The sequence below is a fragment of the Dermacentor albipictus genome, chromosome 2, assembly GCF_038994185.2.
Source record: "Dermacentor albipictus isolate Rhodes 1998 colony chromosome 2, USDA_Dalb.pri_finalv2, whole genome shotgun sequence".
In the NCBI taxonomy this organism is placed as follows: Eukaryota; Metazoa; Arthropoda; class Arachnida; order Ixodida; family Ixodidae; genus Dermacentor; species Dermacentor albipictus.
Genome location: NC_091822.1, coordinates 117,572,491 through 117,598,399, shown reverse-complemented (window position 1 = coordinate 117,598,399; position 25,909 = coordinate 117,572,491). Strand labels below are relative to the sequence as shown.

General features: G+C 43.9%; 1 protein-coding gene across 1 annotated transcript in view; it reads left to right on the top strand.

Moving 5' to 3' along the window:
- pcm (5'-3' exoribonuclease pacman) overlaps window positions 1-25,909 on the top strand; it is a 99,861-nt gene that overhangs the window by 11,436 nt on the left and 62,516 nt on the right. Inside the window, exons 7-16 of the mRNA XM_070533898.1 lie at window positions 808-893; window positions 2,648-2,735; window positions 2,848-3,016; window positions 7,554-7,621; window positions 7,715-7,862; window positions 16,481-16,619; window positions 16,705-16,794; window positions 19,262-19,418; window positions 20,712-20,831; window positions 25,180-25,349. Coding sequence (XP_070389999.1) covers window positions 808-893; window positions 2,648-2,735; window positions 2,848-3,016; window positions 7,554-7,621; window positions 7,715-7,862; window positions 16,481-16,619; window positions 16,705-16,794; window positions 19,262-19,418; window positions 20,712-20,831; window positions 25,180-25,349 — 1,235 coding nt within the window. The remainder of the gene's footprint in view (window positions 1-807; window positions 894-2,647; window positions 2,736-2,847; window positions 3,017-7,553; window positions 7,622-7,714; window positions 7,863-16,480; window positions 16,620-16,704; window positions 16,795-19,261; window positions 19,419-20,711; window positions 20,832-25,179; window positions 25,350-25,909) is intronic.

The following is a 25,909-nucleotide window of genomic DNA, read 5'->3' as shown; positions in this document are numbered from 1 at the left end:
TGCAGGGCCTGCAAGGACAAGGGCACATGGCATTTGGTTTGAAATTTCGGCTCTCTCTGCGGCGTGTAGTGGTGTAATACTTTGCAGAGACGATCATTAGCTCGCATTGTATGTATGCACCGTGCTTGTCAGCTAAAGATCGTCAGGCCTGGTGAGGGGGCCCTTTAAAAACCATACGGTGAAGCTGGCTTTAGGAAACTAGCTGCAATTGTGGAACATGTGTTTTTCTTGGAAAAAAAAACTTCTACTTTGTTAAGGAGCTTTAATGTCACTTCTATGATAGTTGTTAGCTTTGGACACGCAGAAGGTGGGTGCCCGTTTGATTCGGAGGCATGTTAGAATCAGGCAAATTCTAGCAAATGAATCATTAGTGTGTTATGACATTTTTTTCTGCATCTTGTCTAGTTCGATCTGCCGGAATAAGTTGATCAATTTCGGCAGGCCTGTAAAGTTGAATTAATGAAAGTCAACTGTATTTGAAGTAATTGTTCCACTGAAAGCATCGCAGGTCAAAAACAACTGCGCTGCAAAACACCTAGAGTGGGCCTTCTGTGATCACACTACTTGTGAAGCTTCTGCAGTGTTGCCTGATAATTATCAAACAGAGTATAAGCTGTAGACTCTTAAGTGGGTTATGGGAAAGAGCCTTGCCACACGGCCCAGAAACAAATCATACCACTTGAAGAGTGGGTTTGAAAGTTCTGACGAAAACTGTAGATGTCCAAGCATAGGCGTTAGGCTTTGTTCGTTAGCAACAGGTCCGTACTCCTTCTCTTCTTTTTTCATGTGGTTGACATTCCTTTGCAGATTATGCTAGGCATATGTTCTCATGAACCACACTTTGCGCTGCTTCGAGAGGAGATTGTGTATGGCAAGAGGCAGAGTCAAAAGAGGTTAGTTTTTGTTCCTCTTTGTAGTGTTCTGTGTTATTTAGTGCATGTTCACGACTACTTTTGTCCATTAATTATTATTATGATTTATTATTATTATTTACTTGGTTTTCAATTTATTATGCTTGGCTGGGAATTGATCTTTATGTGCACCCTGTGACGCAGTAGCTACTGTTGACCACAAAAGTTTATGGTACACTGTATTTGTGAAAAAGATTGCAGTGTACATAGCGATCTAATTAGCTCACCATGCCTCAAAGGACAACTGCAATGATATTTCACTCTGCCTAAATTTGTATATGGATGACTAGTAAATACCACTGAAGCAATTGTGGCAAAGCCACAGGGCTGGTAATTGTATTGTATACTTTTCTTGTTAGTAGTCAGTAAACAGTACCTAAGTAGACAGTGCATGCACCTGGTGGTTGTCGCTATGACATAAGTTCCAGCATGGTGCCCGCCTTTCTTGGAGGTCATGTTGAGCCGCTAATAGTAATAATGGCAGTGCGTTTCATTTTATTGCATTAGCCTTGTGAGTTTTAAAGTGGAGAAAGGTGTATGTGAAGTGTGGAAAGCCTGTCACGTGGTAGAGGTAGGTCATGTGGTAGATGCATGTGTGTGTGTGTGTGTCTGTAGCACAACTGACGGTGGGCTACTTTGTACTACGGTGAGTTGCACTTCACTCATTGAAGAGGCAGGATGTGTGTCGAGTGAGCTCCTGAACAACACATTGTGATGTGGTGAATGCAGTTTAAATCGTGGATCGAGGATCTCGAAGAGGTGCGACGTAGTGCTAATGCTTTTCTCCCGTCTGCCACGAAATCACCACAACATTTTTTTCGTCATTAGCCCCCCCACCCCCCCCCATTCCTGTTTTCCGTATAAGGAACGACTATTTTGCTAGCTTTTCATGATGCTTTCACTCATATTTCAAAAGTCAAAATTTTTCATGGAGGCTCTTTACCTACGCCATCATTAAGTAGGCTTTTTAGGCTGTCCAAAATTTTGTAGCAGTTAGCCTTTATCGGTGCACAAATTTAATTTTTTGTGTAGAACCTGTGTGATGTAAACTTTTGTGGCCAACTGACATTGCCTTATTGTCATAGTTGCATCTCTTTCTTTGCATAGACTGCAAAGTAAGTTTTTTCTTTTTAATACTGGGATTTGCACTCATTCTCGCTATGCAAACTGGGTAAAAAATTACTAGTTAGGACAGCAGGCTTCAGCAAACTGGTGGCAAGCTTTCTAACTGAGGTCAGCTTTATTTTTTGTTTCCCCTCAGCACATTTGCATTTTAGTTGAGACCAAAGAGTTCCCCATGGTGTGCTAGGTTTGGTTGCAGCAAGAAATTGCAGAGTTTTTCCTTGTGGCCATCATCGCTTGATATTCACTATTAGCATTAATTTTGTTTCAGTGCTTTGTCCTAAGATTCTTTAAGAGGACTGAGTTAGCAAATGAAAAGTTGTGCATATTCACTTCTAAGGTCCTAACGGGTTCATTTCCAAGTTTGTCTGGCACGCATATGGATGAAGCTGCTCTTCTTGCACTATGTGCATGCTTTTGTTTTTTTGTGTTTGTCATTTTTTCTATATTCAGATGTACTTTTAGTTGTTTCCGAAATAATTATGCAAAGATAGTCTCAGTATGTTCGCAGACAATGACATCTTGTTTATATCATTGATCTAATTCCATGCCATGCATGACACAAGCTCTTGTCTTCTTTTTTACATTTCCTCTTTGACTTCTTGATTTCACAGGCTCAATGTTCCTGAAGAGATCACATTTCACCTTCTCCATTTGTCACTGCTTCGAGAATACTTGGAGCTTGAGTTTCAAGCCTTAAAGGTAAGCAGCCCATTTTTCTCGGTGGGCACGTTAGAGTCAAGATGGATTGGATACGTTTTCTGTTGGCTAAAATGAGTCCTTCGCCACCACTATCTCATCTTTCGTTTTGCAGGAGACAGTCCCATTCGAGTTCAATGTGGACAACATCATTGACGACTGGGTGCTGATGTGCTTCCTAGTGGGCAATGACTTTCTTCCACACTTGCCCAACCTCCACATTGCTCACAATGCACTACCAGTTCTCTACCAGGCCTACATTGATGTGATGCCAACACTGGAAGGTTAGTGCTCAACCTCAAATTAAGGGGGCACGTGGCTTTCGCATAACGAAAAATGGCCAAAAAATTGATTTTTTAAAAATCACATTTTCAATTTCTATAATTCTTTTTATATATGAATCGAAACATACCTATGAACCATGTAGAAGTGCTCTAAAAGATTTGTTTTATCAGCCAAGGTGGCGAAAAATTGCGCGGAAATCAAGCAAGAACAGTGTTTTTCAAGCCACAGTATCTCTGGAACGGCGCAACCGAGCACTTCCGCCATCTTGGTCTCTTTGTAAAGCGCATTTCTCTGTCTTCAAATTTGCCGCTTCAGCTAGCTCCTCCATACAGAAACAAGCACACAAAAAGCAAATGATTGAAGGTCGTGCCGGAGTCTACAATTGGCCTCACCTGCCACGTGACTCTAGCGTGGTTCGCCATTGGCCTGGCGCTCAGGTCGTCTGCTCGGCTCATTGCACCTCTCGAGCCTGGAAGTCTCCACTCACCATAATATTGACACGTCAAAGCTGGCACTACGCAGACATCGCAGTAGCATGGCCAATCCCCATGATTGTGGACGTCTCAGATCCTCGGCTAAGCATTCCGGGCATCGGCAACACGAACTTCGCGACCAAGGTTCTCACGCGAAATCCTCGGACATGTGTTGGGGCCTTTCAGCACTCGGTGTTCCGGAATTTGTCACCAAGCACATCGCGCACGCAATCCTCACACTGCGGCTAAGCATTTCGCACACAGGAGTCTCCGACTCTTCAATCAAGCACATCGCGTGTGGACATCTTGGACCCTCGCCTAAGTATTTTGTGCATTGGCACCTCCGACTGCGCGACTAAGTGCATCAAGTGTCGACTCCTCGAGCCTGTGTCTAGGCATTTCACGCGTCGGCACCTCGGCCTGCGCGAATAAGCGCATTGAGTGTCGACTCCTCAAGCTCGCGCCTAGGCATTTCGCGCGTCGGCACCTCGGGCTGCGTGAATAAGCTCATTGAGTGCTGACTCCTCGAGCCCGCGCCTAGGCATTTGGTGTGTCAGCACCTTGGAATGCATGGCTATGGATTTTGCGCGTCGGCACCTCGAACTGTGTGACTAAGCACATCGAGTGTAGACTCCTTGTATCTGTGGCTAGGCATTTCGCGCATCGGTACCTCAGATCTTCAACCAAGCATATTGTACGTTCACTCTATTATCATATTGTCATGATAGCTCGTAACAATATCTATCATACCACCCCTTCATAAAGAGAACCTCATCATGAGCTCTGTTCACTAGGCACCTTGGGCTGGCACACACACACCCAGCTGCAGAAGTGATCAAGGCATCATACAAAAGTACAATTCTGGAAAGCACCTAGCAGCTGCATATCTATCACTGGCTCTCTGATCCTAAGTTCCACAGCCATTGTCAGGTGAACATGACTTAGAAGGCTACTGACACTCGGAACTTTCTTTCAGTAACGTGGTCTATTCTACCAAAAGAAAGAGATGCCTTACAGATTGTACTGGAGACTACTATCAGGCAGTCTGCAGGTGCAACACTTGTGGGATCCTCACCTGTGCTCGTGGGACAAAGGAACGACAACACAGTAGGGCAAACAATCATAAGGGCATTTAGTGCACCTTTCATAGATCAATGCCTGCTAGCCGAGTTGCTATCCACAAAACATGCCGATGGGCATGCGACAAATCGCGGAAGTCCGACTCACCACAACCGGACAACGGATATGTTCGCTACGTGCTGGACACCGACACCTGATCGTTTGCACATACGGTCACGCGAATGGCGCCACGTTCGAACTATCGTGTTCATCCATTCCGGAGTAGGCCTCGCGAGACGGTCTCGCAGAAGCATGGATCGGCACACGTGCAGAACGTCCGCATTGCTTGCCGACGCCGAGCCAGAGAGGAAGAGACTTCTGCTTTCTGCGCCCAAGTAACCCCGCCATTAAGTGGTGTTGGCAGAGCCACACCCGCGCCATTTCTCGTAATGCGTTTCAACCAGACCGACTGCCGCTGGCACCAAGCCACGTGGCGAAGCCAGATTACAGGAGATGGGAGCCATGTGGGAAAACAACATATCAGGGGATGTGTGAGAGTCGCGCATCCCAACACACTGGAACTATATTCATGCCCACACAGAGTTCTGCACCTTGGTTTGAAACCCAGGCACCGTGCTCTTTGTAGAGCAGCAGCAAAGAATGCCATACAAAAAAAGGGGGGGGGGGAGTGAAGGCACACCAGACCAGAGGCCACATGTAGCAGAAGTCCTACATCACAAAACACCCGAAAGACTACAAATTTGGTGCCTTTTAGAGAACTGAAGAGAAAGTGAAACTTTGAGAGCCGTTTTCTCAATTTTTTTTTTTTTTTGCCTTTCTGCTCAGTTTCTGGAGCTGATTTCTTTGTTACCCTTTAACATATCTTGGCTCAGTTTTTTTTTTTTTTGTCATGTTCATTGGGCTACAGTGCAGGTCGTGACATTCTCACTTTCTTATCTTGACCCTTTGTAAGTTTACGATATGGCAATTCGTCTACCCCGAAAGTGTGCTTGATGCGAAAGTAACATAAAAAATGGCACTCCAGAAAAAGAGAAAGCAAGAATGTCACGACCTTCAGCATGCATATAGCTATGCAGTCAATACTTGACAATCCTTCTATCACATTGTTATAGTTAGTTCCCTAGGCTCTCCAGAAAGTTCGAAGAAGAAAAATTCTCAATAAAATTCAATAGAATGTTCTCGAGATATCATTCTGACACTTTTATGGAAGCATCAGGGAGACATTCTAAACATTTGTGCCAATTTTCATCAAAATCTATAAAGAAATAAGGAAGTTGATTTTTAAAGCCATGTCCCCCCCCTTGGAAGGGCTGTACCATGTGTGTTGGTTATGAAAGGTGTTGACACGACATGAAAGGTGTTGAAAGGTATGAATCTTGACAGGCCTGTGGCACTTGAGCAACATTGTGGTCGCCTTACTCTGTAGCCGAGCTTACATGAATGAGACAGCAACACATCGCATTTCTCAGTGAAACGGGCTAATACTTGCGTGACAGCATTTACGTGTGGTGCATTTTCCTACATGTGGAACAAGCCGGTTTTTACGTTTCGCCTTCGAGGGGAAGAGAGTGCACAGCAGCAGCCATCCCGCTTTTCCTCCCTCTTGCTAAGAGTGATATGCCAGGATTTACATGCACCACGTGAGATTAGTTTCCTTGTCAAGAACTACCCCCTCCTGTTGTATTAATGCAGTTCACCTTCATAGTATATTACCACCGTTTACATGGATGTGATGCACTAGAAATGGGCTGCATCACTTATCGCATTTGGAAACGGTGCTTGTGACCAACCTGTGTTGCCTCATTTTTCCCAGCGCCTGGGCACCATGATTGGCTTGGCTTGTAGCTTGTCCAGTGATGTAGTTGCATCCACATCCTTTGGGCAAGGAAGCTGCAACAAAATGCAATGTTTCTTTCGTCTCTTCTTCTTTTCTTTTTTTTCATAGGTTTGTAAATGATAGAATTGAATCAAGAACCATCATAGTCTATATTTCTATGAAGTGGGACACAGTGTCAACGCAGCCCAAGTGAAGTGATACAGGGTTACACATATCCAGTCCAATTTAATTTCGGTGAAAGGACAGTTGGTGCTGTTGAAAGAAGCTGCTGCTGCTTCTCATGTTTCTTTCTCCTTTTAACGTTATAGCGTTAAGGAGCCCATGTCGCAAAAAATCCGGCATCGGCGTCCCCCATCGCAATCCCGCATTGGCGTCTGGCATCGAATGTTGTTTCGGCTAAAAAATGTTCGAACCATCCATACCCAGGCCCTCCATGTGACACAAGGAAATTATTGAACTAATTCAATTTCTCAAGTTAAAATACGTGGAAAAATTGTAAACTATGACTTACACACCACCTGCAGGCATGATAGGTCTTGGATTGTAATTTTACTGTACGAGAAAACATAGTTCTGTTACACGAAAACTAAAGAAAAAAAAACCTTCACCGGCTGCGGCGTTCACAGACTGGTCGTGACGTCCGCCATTTGCGCGTGCCGGCGTGATGGGCGTCTTGGGGGCCACAGAGTGGCATGCCTGGTTCCTTGCAATACCTCCAGCTGGCGCTCACCTTTGTGCATAGCATTCGCGGTCAACGTTTCCTAGTAAACATAGCGGTTACATGCACTTCAGTTGCCGGGACGCGTGAGAAGCAGTCGGGGATCTTTAAATGCTGTCACATTCCACTCTTAAAGGTGAAGCTTAAGCGTCCTCCAAATTTTATTGTTAGGGATGGCCAAGCTCAATGTTTGGCACATTTGGCCTGTGTGTAATTTGTCAGTTTACATGTAATTTGTACATATTATTTTGCAGTTTCATTCAATTAGTAGTCGGTCATAAACATAACACCTTAGTGGCACCTAATGAGCACTTATTTTTCCCCCTTAATATCTTTCTCTTGTGCTTTTCTTTAATAATCATAACAGACACAGAAGTACCAGTGCTAAGAACATTTATGAGTTGTTCTACCCATTGTTTTGCCTGCAGGTTACATCAATGAGTATGGAAAGCTAAATTTGGAAAGGTTTGAAAAATTTCTCACCAGGCTGTCTCAGGTATGCTTACCTGTCTGCCTACTGTATTTTCTTTTCTCTTCCTCATACTGTTTTTTTAGTTACTGATTAACGAGGTGTATTGATCCATTCCAGTTTGACTACGAAAAATTCACCGACATTCAAGCCGACCAGAAGTTCTTAGCATCGAAGAGAGCCTATGCTGAAGCACCAAATGGCATAGTGCAGCAGAACGGTTCACCACCACCTGACAAGGAGAAGACCAAGGATCCAGACGAAAAGCGTAAGTGTGAAATTCAGAGAATGCGACCTGTGCACCCTAGTGTGTGCCATTGGCATAGTTGTTTTCTGAGCGTGAAACATTCCTTATGTAGCTGGGTGAAAAAAATTAAGGGAGTGGGTGGCTGTTGCACAAGGCTGCAAGGCAGGGTTTTCAGTGATGGTGGCCAGATGGCATTCATGGCTAATGCTATGGCTGTTTAGTTGCATGCACGACAGTTACTTTCAAAGAGAGACCAGGATTGTTTTTAGAGCACGTAGAATTAATGGCTGTAGCGTATACAACTTGTAATTCCCTCTCCCCTCTCGCCTGGTTCACACTCATTTTCAGCATTATTGTGGGAAATAGTTTGGAAGAGAAGCGGTGTGAAAGTTTTTTTGGAAGCTGGCCATCAAAACCACAAATGTGCTGCTAAGTGCCATTCTAGATGACACAGTGATCATGCTGCTGGCATGCGCCGAGTGCTCTAGTGTTCACAGGTGCATTTAATAGCTCACACTGTTTCTCGAGCGTCTCAAGCAGCCAAAAGGGAGAGCGACATTTCTTCAGAACTTTCATATTCCGCTGCTGTGCTTTAGGGCGCAGGTTTGATTCGCAGACGCCTCCGCCCCATTTCAACAGAGGGTAAATGTAAAAATGCTCATGTACTTAGATTTAGGTACGTATTAAAGAACTCCAGCTGGTCAACATTAATCTGGAGCTCTGCACCATCATAACTCTCTGCTCAGTTTGGGAATGTTAAACCTCAATTTAACCCCCTACTGGTAGTACATGAATATTTATTTCCTTGCAAAAAAAGTTAGTAGAGGTGTACTAATATTGAATATCGCCGAATCGAGTGGTGAATGTATGAATAATTTGATTTGCCAATCGAATATCTACTACTATTCTATTTTTCTAATATTCTATATATTCGGTGTAGAGACCCACACAGTGCAACATGTTGCATGCGCCGCATGCTCGATGCTTCCGAAGCGAGTGTTTCACTTCGTTTTTGGCCCATCTTGGGCCGCCCCGTCTGACGCTGCAGTGGATTGTGACTGCGAGCGTTCCCTGATGTCAACCCAATGTGGGCATCATACACACAGCCCCCGAACGCCACAATTCGCAGAAAAAAAAGTATTTTCCAGACCTTCGTATACTGGAACTGAGCTGTAAATCAGTGCTGGCATACTAATGTGGTGCTTTAACTAAAGCAGACCATGCTGTATACCTTGATTTCTATGTACCTAAGTTACTGATGGCTTGCAGCATTCTTGTTATGCGATTCTAGGAGACTCCTGAGCATATGCACTACTATTTTGCTGCCCAAAATTTGAAATCATTACCATATTTACTCAAATCTAACGCGCACTTTTCTCCGATAAAACGGGTCCTAAAATTGCGTCCACATTGGAATCGAGTGCGACCCTAAATCCGTATTACCATATCACCATTGGCATTTTAACATGGCCACCTCTCACGCACTCTGAGCCTAGCTGCCTCCATGTGCTGTAGTATGTGTGCTTAGGTTAGTACACCGTCCATCTTCCCGTTTCCTGTGTTTGCTCTGTGAGCATGGAAACGCCGACTGCGAAGACACACGACGCCACAATTAAACAGAAAGTGATCATGTGTGCGGAGGCGGACTGAAATCGGGCCGTATCACGGGCGTTCGAAGTTCCCGAAACTTGCATGCGGGACTGGCACAAACAGAAGAGGCGTTATACTCTCGTAGCTTCTGCATGTGGCGCGGCCGCGTGGCCCCCATCTCGAAGTCGATCAGCGATGGAGACAGAGTCTACGCATCTAGGCGCATTGCGCTGCGTTCTCGTCGCTTAGTTCACGTTGAAGCGAGAGGTTGCACAAAGGTCAATTCGCTCGCTCCTGCTACAGCACTTCATCACTCCAGCGTCTTGATAAGAGTTTCCTCGGTCACTGAGTGAGACGTGTTCATGTTTGCTTGTGCACGCGTGACGCCATGTTTAATAATTTAGTTAGTGTGCGAGTGTGTAAAAGTTTATACGGCCGATAAAACTACCGTACTATCCTAACTTTTCATATAGCTGTCTGCTAATTTGCTATCGCAATCATTGCTTCGCCGTTTGGGTGAAACTGTGACTTTTTCTATTTATGGTAACTTTAGTGTATTGATAGTAAATCGTTGTTTTTCCAAATGAGAGAAAGTTGTGTTTCTGTATGAAAGAATTAGGTGTGCGGTACTGTAAAGGACTTTTCTTTTTTAAGTCACAGCAAACGGGTGTGCACTACAATCAAGAGCGTTTTTTTCCCCCCTCTTGTTTGGTCACGGAAAACGGGTCTGGGTTACGATCGAGGGCGTGTTAGAATTGAGTAAATACGGTAAGTTTTGTGAAAATTTTTCTAATATTTGATATTCAGCTTCTTTTTCCTGATTTGATTTGAAATCTACTGTTTGGCATTCACACACTTCTAAAAAATTACACAAGCCTTTGTTTAAGCCAGGAATGCTAAACAAACCTCACTTTTCTAAAGAAACGCTTGGTTGTGATTTTATGAGCTAACATTCTCGCATATCATACGTGATACAGCTGGCAATACGGGTACGTTTTATGGCCATGCATAAAAACATATGAATGGCAGAAAGCTTGCTAACTATAGTCGAGCCTCGATATATTGAACAGCATGGTGACCGCGAAACAGTTTGATATAGAATTCGATATATAAGATCACGTAAAAACACATAAAGGACTTGTACAAATCAATCAATGAAGCACGTGTGGCGCAGGAAATACCCACTTGAAGCTTCACACCAAGTATTTATTTCTTTGGCTGAAAGTACTGCAGCAGTGTAGCCTGCTTCTTATTGGCAGCTGCATGCTTAACCACAGGGTCCTCAGCAAAGTCTTAACTATCCACAAGCGATAGGCTGGTGCCTTCTATTGCACCACAGTAGCGGCGTAGAAGGGCCGAAGCAGCTGCAGCCTCAGTTGAAGTTGGGAGTGGGGCAGAATCGGTGCTTGCAGAATCAACCTCAGCGGCGTCTTCATTTGGCCGCTACTTCCACTGCGATCACTACATACGTCAATCGAAGCATTTTGAAACACTGTCAGTAACAAAGTATTGAGTTGCGTCTGCCGTGAGGTCAGTCGGTAAGCCCAGTGAATGCGCGCTGTCATGTGTCTTTGTGGAAGTAAACCACCATTCCTCACGAGCTACAGCAAGTGCAGAGCCATCGAGACATCGAGGAGAAGTCAGTGCGGCATATGCAATGTGTCGTTGATGCTGTTAAACTAGCCAAGCCGCCGCTTGCGTACGCCACTACATTCAAATGGTGTGCTTGGTGTAATCGATGTGGGTAGCTATTGTGCGCAGCAGTCAGGAACACCCATCGCGCGCCATCACTATCTTCGAGCATGTTGCAGGAAAGCTCGCCGCCTGGCGATAGAGCGCACGTGGTATAGGGTGGCAGAGTTCGATATATCCATTTTACGTCCAACCCCGTTCTAAATAAAAAATTATAAATGCGTGCGATTTTCCAGGTAATATAGAAAGTGTTCGATATTTGCAATAATTCAATATATCCACGTTCTATATATTAAGGTTGGACTATATCGCCACCATTGAAAAAAAAAAAGTTTAAAAAATTTATTTAAAAGGTCTTGTGCATTTATCACACTTCCAGCTGGTACAAGCTTCTTTTAAATTATACCATGTCCCTTAACTATAATTGATAGCTTCAATATCTTGGCCGGATGATTTATAGATTGTGATTCCAGGCAATTTCCTGCTTTGCGTACTCCTCCTGCAAGCGTCACTGGTTACTGCTATTGTTATTTGCTCTCGTAATGCAGTAGGCAACAGGCTATCTTTGTCATAATCACTGCATGAATTTGCGTTTTCTAACCTATTCATTACTGATAATGCTGCTAAGAAAGAGTACAGTCTGCACAAACATTACATTTTGCCATTATTTGTGTTCTCTCGTGGCGGAACAAATCTCTTCTCGCCTCCAAGAAGCAACCCACTATGCTGTGGTATCATATGCGATACAGGAACTAATGGTTGTCTCACAGAGCTACCCTAATGTATTTCTCATTAAAAATATTACAGTCGGCTAATAAACAGCTAACAGTCTGGTATTTTCTGTTCCCATGTGAAGAATATAAATTGTGAAAATAACCTTTTTCTTTACAAACTTTTGCATGCTGTGACATGCTGCCACCATCCATTTCATAGCAGAAAAAAACTCAAAATCTGTTTTTAGTGCTACTGGCACTATGTACAGTTCAATTATGATATAGTGAAGTAGGTAAAATCGGCAATTTGCTTCGTTATATAGTAATTTCGTTGTATTGAAATTCCACCTTATATGAAAATAAGTAGTCGCCAATTGATTTTTCTTGCACTGAAAGGAGCCACAGAATTTTCCGAATTATTGGGCTATCAAAGAAAGCAAATTTGGATGAGAAAACAATTAATTTTGGTCAATTTGGGAGTCGGTGACGGATGATGTGGTTTCGTGCCACATCGACTATATCTTCACATAGGCGATACGAATTAAGCGCAGCCAGCCACGCATTTGTGTGCTCTCTGCCCCCGTGCCTGATCGCATCGCCCGCACTGGGACGACGCTATCATGGAAAGCACCAGTAGTGGGGAGCAAATGCTTCATCCGTCTCTTGCACCAACGGGTCACTGAAACTCGAGGTTATGCAACCTTCAATACTAAACGCGTGGGAAGACAGCTGACATGATACCATGCCGTCTCGGCACGCCCACTGTTTGCACATGTGACACACTAACTCTAAAGCAGGGAGCGCAGCTGCGTATGCACTCGGCCACGCCTACAGCCATGCGCAGCTACTGCCGAGACGCTCACCAGTAACCGCGACACGGCCCAAATTAACACTTCCTTGCCCCGCTCCTCGCGCACACTTGATCACACTATTAGCCCCGAGAACGAACACGAGCGGCGCTGCGAGCGCCGCTCGCGTGACGTCAGGGCACGGACTCGCGCCTGTCGTCTGCTACAGTTCGGGCGTTGTCCGGGCGCTTTCTGCGGTGTTTTCGTTTGTTCGCCCTCGTTCTCTCTGCTTGTATACTTATGGTGGTCGTCTCAAATATATTTTTACGACGTCTTCCTTTGCGAACATTTATTCAAAGAGCTAATTTCTTAGACAACAATGCAGCTCTCGAAGGCAATGCTACAGTGCCAGCCGAAGCGACGCAGACCAGCCCATTGCGGGTTTTTCATACGCGGATAGACAATCGCAAGAGCATAGCCTATAGGAATCCAGCTATGATACCATACCTGCCGCGGTGCAACAAGTATGTCACAAAGCTGGCTATATATGACTTCTACAGCAGTTACGTTGATTTTATTCCGCTAAACCAGGTTTGCTCACGACGAGTAGTTCATGGTATAATATCGAATTTTTGCATTTCCTCACAGAAACGCTCGGCGGTAGCACGGGGACTTAACTAATACTGGAGCTTATATTCTACACGCCTCACTTGCTTCTTTAACTGCTTGTCAACAGTAGGCGGTTCTTCACGTGTTCATTTTTTTTAAGCGGCGGAAACTTGAAGTAAAGTTAATGAAGGCTTACAGCTATTTGCAAAGTACAAATAGGAATGTACCAATATATATTCCCTTTTCCGTGCTACACGTTCAACTCACCTCTTTAGAGCGCGTTTGTTAATGATTAATAATGTATGTTATGTTCCTCTTTTTTTGTCTATGTTACCTAGTGCATATCATTTATTTATTTCAATGCCGCAGCGTGTTTTGCATTGTTATTGTGGAAATATTTCACTGTTCTTTCATATATTGTATAACTGCAGTGTTTTATGGCTACTATATAAATGTAATTTATATGGCACTTGATGTGTTCAGCCATATTGTACCTAAGGGGGTGAGGTTACCTCAAGCCACGTCTGTGCGACTTTTTTCCATCATCCACCTCCACTTACCACTCCTCTGTACATGTGTGTGTGTAAATGGAAATTATTAAATCAAATCAAACTCACTTGAGAAATTTACTGGTGCTTGCTGCTTGAGGAATATACATGACGAATCTGTTAGGCGAACTGACACAGGCTGCTCGGCCCAATTTTTTTAGGGAAGTATGCCTGTTGGACCGCATCGCTGCAGCCAGAAAGAAGTCGAAGCGTCAATGATTAGTAGTGTGGGACATATTGAAGATATCGAAATTCCCCCGGTGGAGGGTCAGAAATCAAGTGAAAGTATATGCAAGGCTTGTGGTGCTTTCTTTATGAATGTTTGCGATTGGATTGGAGCGAACTTAATTTGCCTGCAAGGTTCTCTTTTATGTACCGACGAAGCGAATAGTTATCCGTTTGTATAATTGAATAACGCTGGATCGAGACATGGTGAGACAGAAGGTGCTTGAATTTTCCTTTTGTATACAGGAAATCTAAGCTGCGGTGTAGTAGCTCGAGAATACTTTAGCCATTCCAGTTGGCGCTGTAAAAAACATGCCTTATGGTTTTAATTCGAAGTTGTAGTGAACTGATAGGTTTCGCGAACATAGCGTGCCTCGCCATACGGACAGTCGATTGCTACCGTTACGTGATCAGGGGTGTGCCATATTGTCGATAAAGGCTACTGAGGGCCACTATGAAACATTTCATCACTTTCAATTGAGTGGCTCTCGATCTTAACAACTTTTCTCTCAGGTGATTGCTACTATGGTGTTTGTGAATTAACTATGTAAATACTCTACATGACGCGCCGTCGTGTTAGCAGCCATGAGCAATTCGTTTTTTTTGGAGGCCTGTTTCAGAGGGGGATGAAAATAGCAGCAAACTTTTTCATAAGAAATGCGCGCCTAACTATTTTTTTACGCATTAATGAATGGCCATATTTGAATAGAACAACACACCAGAGTAATAGGAATCATGATGAGAGCTTCGCTGGGCAGTGTCTTTCTAAAATCAGATAACATGTTGACGCCAATTACCAAATTTTTCTTCCACGTAAAATGCAATGCCTCTCATAGCTAAATACTAAAGGAATGTTAAATGTTTAGCGAAGCATCATACACAACTTCGCGCGTTAAATTTGCAGATATTCTTTTTTTAGTCAAAATTTACCGATAGACACGGCGCATATATGCATTGCAATACCTAGTAGACCCCTTTAACGCTACTTAGCTTGCGATATGCAAGCCGCAAAGTTTCTCGACTCACACGCTTTTGAAGAAGAAACTGTGGTTAAAGTATGGCAGCTGAAAGAAGCCGACGTACTCTTCAATACGTACGGCTCGAGCCACCCGTACCCCAAGCATACACGAAGGGAACGAGCGCGCGCGGCAGCCGAGCGAGCCGGAGCGAGCGGCGTCCTGGCCGTGACGTCACTCGCGAGAGGGCGCCACTCCTAATTCTCGGGGCTGATAGCGAGCTCGTTCCGTTTTCCCTCTTTTCCTTTGCTTGGGTGGGGAGGTGGCACTCGTGCGTGAAGCCACCATCTTTCTTTCCCACCCTGGCACACTTTCACTGTCACCTAAAGCACAAAGAGCACGGGGCGCAATAGGATGTGATCGCACTTTGACTTTATACGGAACATGATGCAACCTTACTTTGATGGTTGCTCTTGTCGCGCTATTTGAGAGGTGTGTTTGCAAACAGACACTTGTAATTCACTCATTTGACCATCTGTGTCTGTGGAAGTTTCCATTTATTGTCTCAGCATTTCTTTGCTATGGAAGCAAAATTTTGTTATAATGAAATCTCATACAAACACACTTCGTTTTATTGAGATTCTAATTACATGGTGTTCTATGGACAAGAGATTATAAAAAGTTAAGTACTTCATTATATCAAGAATTTCATTATATGGAAGTTCCGTACCCCGAGGTTAGAATTTATTCATTTGCTAGAGTGGACATTGGTTCCAGGTAAATATGTAGGATATTCTTTTTGATTATGTTCTGCTATATGAAGTATGTGTATCATATATGGTACTTCATGTTATAAGGGGTTAATTTATAACTTTTGGTGTAACCGCATCGAGTTGCTGAAAAGGAATGAAGTGACGGAAAATATCTGGGACTCGGGTTAACGAAGACACAGAGCAAGACTTTAAATTTTTGTCTTTGAAGGTCGTTTCTTCTTTAATATTTGTATTCTGTCATAGCACGCACTAGTCATTGTCATTATTGTAATAACCATATGTGTAATGCCATTCATAGCAACAGATCTTTAGTCCTGCTTACGGCCCTGTAACACCTACAATTAGCACTCTATTTTCCACTTCATTGAGAGGTCATTGACAGCGCATCATCACATGTCATGGCACTCTTAGGTCGTATCTGGCCCTTGCACCTTTAAAGACCAAACATCATCATCATCATTGGATATTTGTATTCAATTCAATTAGTAAATTTCACTATTTGAACGCCCCTACTTTGCAACTTATGCAACAGAGATCTTAAAACAATCTCTCTGTCCATATCTCCATTTGTCCCAGGAGGGAATTCCTGCACCTCATTCATGTCTTAATACAGAGGTTTATTGCTAAAGATTCCTGTTAATTGTGCTTTGTAAACTACCTTTCTGAACTTGCATGGCATGGCCACACATATTTTCCCACACGCTAAATGTTGGTGTCTGACATTGCTTGGTTTGCTGTTTGTCAGGCCTGCTGGAGAAGTTCAGCCACCTGGACATTCCCGACTATGACAGTGATGAGGAACAGGAGGGTCTCGTCGAGATGGAATTTCGGCAGCACAAGCGGGACTATTACGTCAACAAGCTGGACTACAAGGATGTCAACAAGTGAGCTCTTATTTCTCCTTATCTGGAAAGGCTGTGGTGGTCCTACTGTGTATTAACCTCAAGAGGGCTTGTTACATTGTTTCAGGGAAGTTATGCAAGAACAAGCACATGGCTACGTCCGGGCTGTTCAGTGGAACCTGCACTATTACTACAATGGCGTACAGTCTTGGAACTGGTAAGAAGTTCTTTGTGTGAAACGCGAATGGGAACTGCTGGCATGTGAACTGGAAACTGAGCTCGAAAATATTCGTTCACGTGTAATTGGGTTCTTCTTGCAAGAAACGTGGGCTGCAATAACACAAACTAATGTTATCACGATCAGTCTGCTGTATGTCCACTGCAGGATAAAGGCCTCTCCCAGCGATTTCTCTTTACCCCTGTCTAGCGCCAGCTGACTCTGTCCTGTACCTGCATATTTATAATTTCATTGCGCCACCTAGTTTTTTGCCATCCTCTAATGTACTTCCCTTCTCTTAGTATTCATTCTGTAAATTTCATAGACCAATGGTATCTGTTCTAAGTATTACGAGGCCTGTCCAACTCCATTCCTTAGACTGTATTTCAACTAGAATATTGGCTACCTTTTGTTTTCAGTCTAATCCACACTGCTGCCTTTCTATCTTTTAATATTGTTTTTTTTTTTCCATAGCTGCTTGTGTGGTCTTCATATAAGTCGTCGCTGAGTTAGGTCAAACCCTTCCCCCTCACACTGGCCCTTGGAAATGGGGAAAAATTTTTGGAACGCAAGTTGTGATACATTAATTTCTTTGTCATATTGAAGCCTCAGCTCTTGTTATTTGCCATGGAAATCGTAGGCTTCCCAAAAGCTGTGGCATTACTTTTAAATGGAGTTTACTTCTCATGGACCACATCTTGTAGCTCACACTGAGTGTTGTTTGCTGACAGTGCCACAGTGACTGAGGTGCAGCACTTCACATGGCTAATCGGTATTTTCCAAAACGTTGAAGCATCTCTTCAGTTCAAGATCGAAGTCGTTTTCTGCTTCAGAGAATATTGCATTTCATTTAATGACGTCGAACGTGGGTAAGATTTACTTATACATGGAACAAATGGAACATGTTCATCATATATACAGTTATCAAAAGAAACCTGCCTTAATGGCCTAATGGCTATGGTGTTCTGCTGAACACAAGGTCATGGGTTCGATTTCCAGCTGCCATGGCTGCATTTCAATAAGCGCAGAATGCAAAAATGCCCATTCATACTTTTCGTTAACGACACATTAAAATACCTCAAGGGGTTACAATTTTTTCTGCTGCCCTCCACTACAACACCTCACATAACCCCACTGTTGCTTTAGGATTTTAAACCCTGTGAAATTACTAAATAGTTGTTAACCTGTTATAATTAATTCTTCCATATGCACCAGTCACATCTTAAAAACTTCGATAACCTTAACAGGTTGAAATCCTTTGTTTTTTGTAAGGCAGCGCATTTCTGTCAAGCTGAAACCATTATGTTTATTGTAGCAGGCCTAGAGAAATTGATTGTACTCTGCAGATTTCTTGATTACTTGATTACTTGATTGATGACATGGATATGATCCTTTGTGGACTATCCCTTGCTGAAGCCAGTCTGTTCTCTTGGTTGACGGAAGTCAAGTGTTGCCCTTATTCTATTCGAAATTGGTGAATACTTTATTAAAGGGGCACTAAAGGCACATATTAAGTCAAGCTAAAGTGATAGATTAGTGCACAAGAATCTCTAAGGCGTCAATATTATTGTGAACAGAGGCTCAGTAATTAAGAAATTGAGGTAAATGCAGGACATGATTAGGCTCCCCCTGGATATTCAAGTACTTACCCGATGGCAAAGGCACTCCTCATTTAAATTGTAGCGCCTAATACTCTATCTCTAGTGCTCAACCACTAGTTATGAAAGCACCATTGTATTGCATTATAAGATGAATAAAAATGCTGTTTGTCCAGTTTTATTTCATGTTTAGAAAAAAGAACTTGACATTACCCTTGACACAACGCGGGCGGTCAAAAAGTTTTGTTTTCACTCGGCTCTGTGCCACCTTGGCTTTCATATTTCAGTAGTTTCGTTATCGTGTAGTGCTTCACTGGTTTTGCTGGCTCGTGAAACTCGCACAAACTGAAAGTAGCAGAGAATTCCACTTCCATGGGATGTCGCAGGATCGACTGAACCATCCACACTGCTTGACCAAGAGCAGCTGCAGCGGTGAATCCACTGCTTTGTCTTAGCTCAGTTTCTCCATGGCCGCATGTTTCCGCAGTCATGGAGAAAGTACAGTACAGTTTTGTGCAAAAAACTGTACTGCCGTTTGTCCGGCACCATTTTACTCGCCGCTGGCAACAAACGGCGGCGATGGTGTTTGCAATGTCGCCACTCCCTGGTTGGGCGGCGGGAGACTTGAATTGCTATAAAGGTATTCGGACCCTTCAGATGCAATTTCCTTGTAAGCGAAGTTTTTTCTTGGCACGAAACGAGTGTTGGGAGGTTTCTGGAATGGTATTCAAACGGTCGACATCGACTTAGTATTTGCTCTTAGTGTAAGTGGCCCTTTAAGGGTTGTCATGATTATTGCATTGTTAATCACAGGGCAATGCTTACAGAAAGATCAGTGAGACATACTGGCCTTCATGCACTTTTCACAGGTACTACCCACACCACTACTCTCCTTACATCTCGGACATCAAAGATTTTCAAAACTTGGACATGTCATTTGACCTGGGCAAGCCTTTCTTGCCCTTCCAACAGCTCATGGCCATTCTGCCATCTGCCAGCAAGAAGCTCGTCCCTGGTGCATATCAGGTAAGCAACCATTTAACATGAGCATTCCTACCAGCCTTTTCAAGTATGCTTGGCCATAGATGTTTTTAAGTGTGCTGAAAAATCGGAGTCTGTAGTCCCAGAAGATGTCTCATTCTGCATCTTTGCTGTCAGATTTTCTAAGAAAACTTGTCTTGTTTTGCACTTTGTTCAAGGGCACATGTATTCTGGTGTCTTCGTATGTAAGAAACATGTTTCTTGCCGTTGCAAATTGTGAATGCATTAATTACCTGTATGCAATCTATACAATCGACTTCCATTTATTTGACCCTGACGGGGCCAGTGAAATTGACTGATATATGCGATGGGTTGAATTAAACGAGATGCAGAAAAAAAACTTTCGAACACCCTTCTGATTCATTTGGCAGTATTTGCTCGATTCCAACATGCCCCTCAGTCAAACCTGTGCCCACTTTCTGTGTGTCCACAGTAGAAAACTAGCGTAGAGATAACATTAAAGCCCCTTAAAAAAAAGGTAGAAATTTAGGCGCACCTGATTTTTTAGCAAAAAAAAAAATGGGCGAGGGTCTAATATGTGTTGCACCATAGTGGCAGGTTTTCTAAAGTCAGCTTCGCATACAAACGTTGTTAAGGTGGTCTTGGTTTCGTAGCAGGCAATTTTCGGCCCAATTTTCTTGAAAAAACAAAAACGCTCATGTTATTAATCTAATAAATACCATAATACTGCATTGGGAGCTATGGTTACTGCGTGAAAATTTTTCTAGTGCAAGCTGGAAATAGGCATTAGAGAAGAGGTTACGTGTGTTCAATGCATTCTTTGTCCCCTAAGCACTGCCGAGGCAGGCACTACCACTAAAGGGGTCACTATTGGGGTCACCATAGGGGCCAGGCACTTGCATGCTGCACTCATCAAGGAATTATCCGGCGAAGGTCAACTTTAGGATTGAAATAACGCCCTGTCCCGTTCTCTTTTCTTGTGTGTGTCCGTTTATTTGGCATCTTTATATTTTATAATGAACAGCTACTAACTAGCCCAACAAGAAGTGCAGCTTTTATGAAATAATGAAAGTTTGGGCTCCATGGGCGACAGCCAGAACCTTCCTTCAGGATCGAATTTAAAAAAAAAAGGCAATGTAACCGGAGTCAAATTAATGTAACTGTACTGTATTATGTAGGCTAGACTGTGTAAATTTTTTGCTGTAGACCTGTGGTTCCAGATAAAAAGCAGCTGTGAAGTCAAACTTGTCGTGTCAAATTGTGTGAAGAAAATCATTTTAAAAGTTGCTTATATTGCGTTCGTGTTCTCGTTTCCAGGATCTCATGGAGAATGAGTCATCTCCCATCTTGGATTACTACCCAAAGGAATTCAACACAGACTTGAACGGGAAGCAGCATGATTGGGAAGCTGTTGTGCTCATACCTTTCATAGAAGAGGTACGGTTCCTTACTGTTATGATAACAGCTTGAGTTAGTCGTTTCTATAAAATAGTCGCATGTAAATGCAAAACTTTACCTTTTGGTATTCATTCTTTTTAACGCAACATTTCCCCTTACTTTTTGGGTTATTTCTTTATCTGCAAATGTAAAATCTTCAGAAGGACTAAAATGATTTATTAATAAGTGTACTGGCAGGCCTTCAGAGCTACAGTCGAAGCCGACTACATCGAACCCATTTACATCAAATTATCCTGCATGTCGAACTATTTCTGAACACGGTACAGTTAAAATGAATATATGTGGCAAAAATTACGTTTACATTGAACAAAGCAGCGATTCCTCATATATCAAATGTCAAGCGGTGCACAAGTGCCCCCATAAGTTGGCTTTCCCTTGCCGCGGCGGGGTACCCGGAGACACATCCTATAAGTGGTTCAGCCTGGCGGCGCGGCTCCACCTACCCACTCACCCTGCCGTGACTGTGCCGCGTCAGGTGAACTGTCCACAGCGATCCGCAACAAATGGTCCCGGCCCGCCCATAGCACTTGCTCAGACAGCCAATCAGAGGCTCTTGTGCACTTGTTGTGCAAGTGCGAGTTGTCTCGCTGCTTTTCTCGTTCATTGTGTTTGCGCCTTGTGGGCCTTCTCCTGCAGTGCTGCTGTGATGGCTAGCGCAAAGCAGCAGAATTTGCCTTTCACCGTAAAGCTCGAAGTCATAAATCGAGTCGAATGCGGTGAGAAGTCGGATGTCGCTGCGGCGTACAAGATTACGAGGAGCACTCTCAGCACGATCTTGAAGAATAAGGGGGAGATCAGGGTTAAAGCGGACAAACTGCCCAGTGCCCATGGTGCCCGACGCATATGCATGGCCGTGTATAAGACGACAAGGTGGCCATGTACAAGTGATTCATCTAAAACTGCTTCAGACGTGCTGATTTTCGTGTGCCCGATGATGACTGAAAATTCTGATAAGTAAGACGTTGCAGGCGTGGCCAATATTTTGGAGTGAGCTGTCAGAATTTCTGGAAGCCATTGACGGATCAACGGCCAACGAGTTTGTGAGTGCGGATGATGGTGTCACGTGCAACTACAGGAGAGCTTGAAAATGAAGACTACATTGCTGACATCATACCGAGCACAAGTGAAGGCGGGACCAATGAGGACAGCAACAACGATACTTTACCCACATCCTACACAGTGATTGGTGCGCTCGCACTAGGCTGGCGCTTCTGCGCGAATGAAGAAGGTTGTGGCCTCAGCTGCTCCAACTCTTAGACAATGTGGAGAAGTGCATGCAAAGTTGCCCAAGCAAAAGAAGCTACAGACTATTTCATGTGAAACTGAGCCAATTTCATCAATGAAGTGCATTTATTTGTATGTGCTTTAATGATGAACAATTCTTTAGCAGGTTGATATCGAATTATGCCCTATATTGAACTGCTAGGCATTTGTTTGTGAGTTCGATATAACTGGGTTTGACTGTACATTGGATGGGCATGTGGCAATTTCAGCCTTCAAAGGCAGTAAAAGGCATACTTTTGTTTTAACCCTTTGAAGGTTTTTGCCCTACATGTACGGCGGCGGTTTTCTGTCCCGCAAGGTCTTTGCCGTACAGGTACGGTTCCGACCCTCCGTTTGAAATTTCGCGCCATAATGTTGATGCGTGCTCACCGGGAGGTGCTGCCACCTCTTAGCACTTACAAGATGAGTTTGAAATTGGTGCTACCTTCTTGGGGAGATAAACAGAGCTGATTGCTAGCTTCAGTGCGTCGCTTTGACTGCGGCAACGCCCCTTTGGCGGTTTCGGTTTCGCCGCGTGATCGCAACAGAGGCGTGCGAAAAGTAATTTTTTTCTTTGTCGGCGCTCTCTTGCAGGTTAGTTTGACTCTCAAAGGGTTAAGCATGTACATGTGGGCCTCATTATAACAAAACAGGATATAGCAAAATAATGGATATAACAAAGTAAAGGCAGTTACACTTGAAATCCCCTTAGAGATCCATGTACAGTTAAATCTCGATATAACCAAGTCCGTAAAATAGGCAATTTGCTTTGGACATCAAAATTCTGTTGTATTGAAATCTGGTCCTTTATGCGAATAAGTACAGTCGGCGATTAATTTTCTGGGGCCGCCGAATTATCCAAATTATCACGCGATCAAAAAACGCAAATTTGAATGAGAAAACAATTCATTTTGATGAATTTGGGACTCTGTGACAAATGATACGATTTCATGCCACGTCAACATTATGTTCACATCGGAATCACGAATTAAGCGCAGCCAGCTGAGCTTTCATGTGCACTCCACCGCTGCGGCTGATTCCATCGCCTGCCCTGGGAGGACGCTATCATGAAAAGCGGCGGCAGCAGGCAGCGAATGCTTTATCTCAATGCGTCACCGAATCTTGAGATTACGCAACTTCGAATACTAAGTGCACAGGAAGACAGCTTACATAATGCCATGCCGTCTCAGCATGCCTGCTGTTTGCACACACAGCAGATTACCTCTCTCAAGTGGGGTGTGCGGTTGCTGATGCACTGCGCCGTGCTTACAGCCATGCGCAGCCGCAGCAGAAATGATAGGGTGTCTATCATCATCATCATTATCATTTATTGACCCTTAAAGGCCCCTGTTGGGGTATTACATAAGGGGGGAGCATACATAAGAAAAAGAAATGTTCAAACAGTCATGACTGAAGTAAGAAACAATAATAACCGGGAAAACTACAAATTCTCAGGGATTCTTAATAGTCTGGAAATACTCGGGGAAAATTTTCGGAATTTGTGCTTCTATCAGGGAAAATTAGCTGTAATTTTATTAAGAGAGAACGAAAGTCGCGGTAATGCTGGCTCGAGCAACAAAGAGGAATCATAACGAATGTTCTTTGATGGCGTGTCGTCGGCTGGAGGAGGTGCCAGTGTACAGTCAACGACCAACTTTCCGGACACCTGATAATTCGGATAGCTTCGCAGCACCTCCACGTACCCCAATGAGTCAACGTCTGAAATTTTGGATGCAAGAATCCTTTGCCGTCCTATTTTCCGGACTTTTTGCAGTAACCACAGGTCCAAAATGGCATTAATTAAACAAAACCACCACCGCCGCTATTTTGATTACCTCGCCACCTCGAATGGCACTCTCACTTGCAGATCCGCTTGCCGCCGTAGCACCGCTTAACCACATAGCACCGCTGTATTGTGTCGAAGCTGACATTTGGAAACTGGGATTATGCAACGTTTGACCCTTGCCATGTTTTCCATGCTTCAAAGCCATCGGCGAAGATGACAAATGTGCAACTGGCATCATTGCTGATAGCGGAGAATCCTTTCAGCATAAAATACAGCACCGAATAGCAGGAAGCTTGGTAGCAAACATTGAAGCAGCAAAGCCTAGCCTTACCGCTGTGGTGGCTACAGCTGCCAGTGGATCGTCATGCAAAAGCTGCAAGATAATCAAAATAGCGGCAGTGGTGGCTTTGATGAATGCTGTTTTGGACATGCAGTCATGGCAAAAATCTCTGAAAATCAAACAGCAAGGAGTTTCAGTGTCTGAAATTTCAGATATCTTTATACATTGGCTCTATGGGGTACGTGGCCGGGCTGTCAAGGCATCTGAATTACCAAGCATGTCCGAAAATTCGGCCGTTGACTCTATGTACATCTTTGACCACAATTGTTGGACTCATTTTTTGCCGCGGTCTAAATTAGTAAACCTAACAAAAAGGCCCTTGTCGCTTGATGCTGTTTGTAGAAAACAATAGAGAAATGGTAGCACCGTATATCACACAGGGATTCTTTTTCTGGTCAGCTATTGTGCCAGGCTCACATGTTTAGTGTGAGCATTCAGCTGCATAACAGCCACCTCAGTTGCCTATGTCAAAAGTGACGACACTAAAGGCCAAACTATACGTTCGCTTGCTGGCACCTTTTGCGTTTGCTGTGCCTTGCAAGGAATGGCAGTTTGAACATACAAGATGCGCACCAGCACGCGCCCACTTGACTCACTATTTTCGCCTTCATAGGCATTGTTTTGTATATTTGTGAGGCAGCCAGAGCACGGATATTTGTCTGGAGAAGATCTCTGTGCTCGCCCGTGCTTCGACGCATACGATCTGACCTGCACCAACTGCACATGCATGAGGCGCGTGGGCGCACACTTTCATGTGCTGGCATGTGTACGTTTAGTTTGGCCTTAAGGCTTAACACTTGTTGAATCGCTCACATGCGTACATACTGTACATTTCTGATACTGGTCTTAAATAGCACGAACCTTTGCCTTGGTGCTCTTCTACTGGTAGGTTGCTATTCCTCACTCTCTGTTCTGGGTATGTGTGCACCTCCTATCAGGACCGCCTGCTTCCCGCCATGGAGGAGCGCTTCGAGCAACTGACCGAGGAAGAGAAGGCCCGCAATGGCCACTCGGGACACCTGCTGTTTGTTTACTCCAAGGAAATGCAGCCCGCACGCCCCTGCAAGGGCGACCGACTGCTGCCTAGTGTAGATGAAAACCATGCCAAGTGAGTGCCTTCTACATCAGTGAGGCTACTTCCAACAGTGCCGCATTTTCGTCTTGTTCTTCTCAGATGTATACGCACTTATAGTAGTCATTCGTTACGTCTTCATTGTCTGCTTAACAGAAATAAATTTCTAGGTTACATTTTTGAAAGGTGCCACTGAAATGTTGCAAGCACCAGTCATCAAATGTGGGAAACCTCACAAGGTTTAGACCTCATGAGGTAGGCTTTGACCCCTCTCCCTCCCCCTAACTTGACCTTTGTCTCGCAGAAAAGTGAGGTTAATGACTGCTCGTCCGAGAGGTCAGCTGTTCTGACCGTGACCTCACGTGCGAGCTAGAGGTTGAGTGAAGTCAAATGCACAGGGAGGTGGAAGTTTGAGGTCCGACTTTTCTGCAGCTGCTAAAATGCACGAATTACTTCCTCTTGAGCGAATGAGTTGATGGTACTACGCTTTGTTTTGATGCAAATTTTTACGTCTTCGAAGCAGTTGGTCGAAGCAATTGGTAAGCAGAGGGTGGCTAAGGCATAAGACAAAGCACGTTTAACAGGTGAAGCCTCCT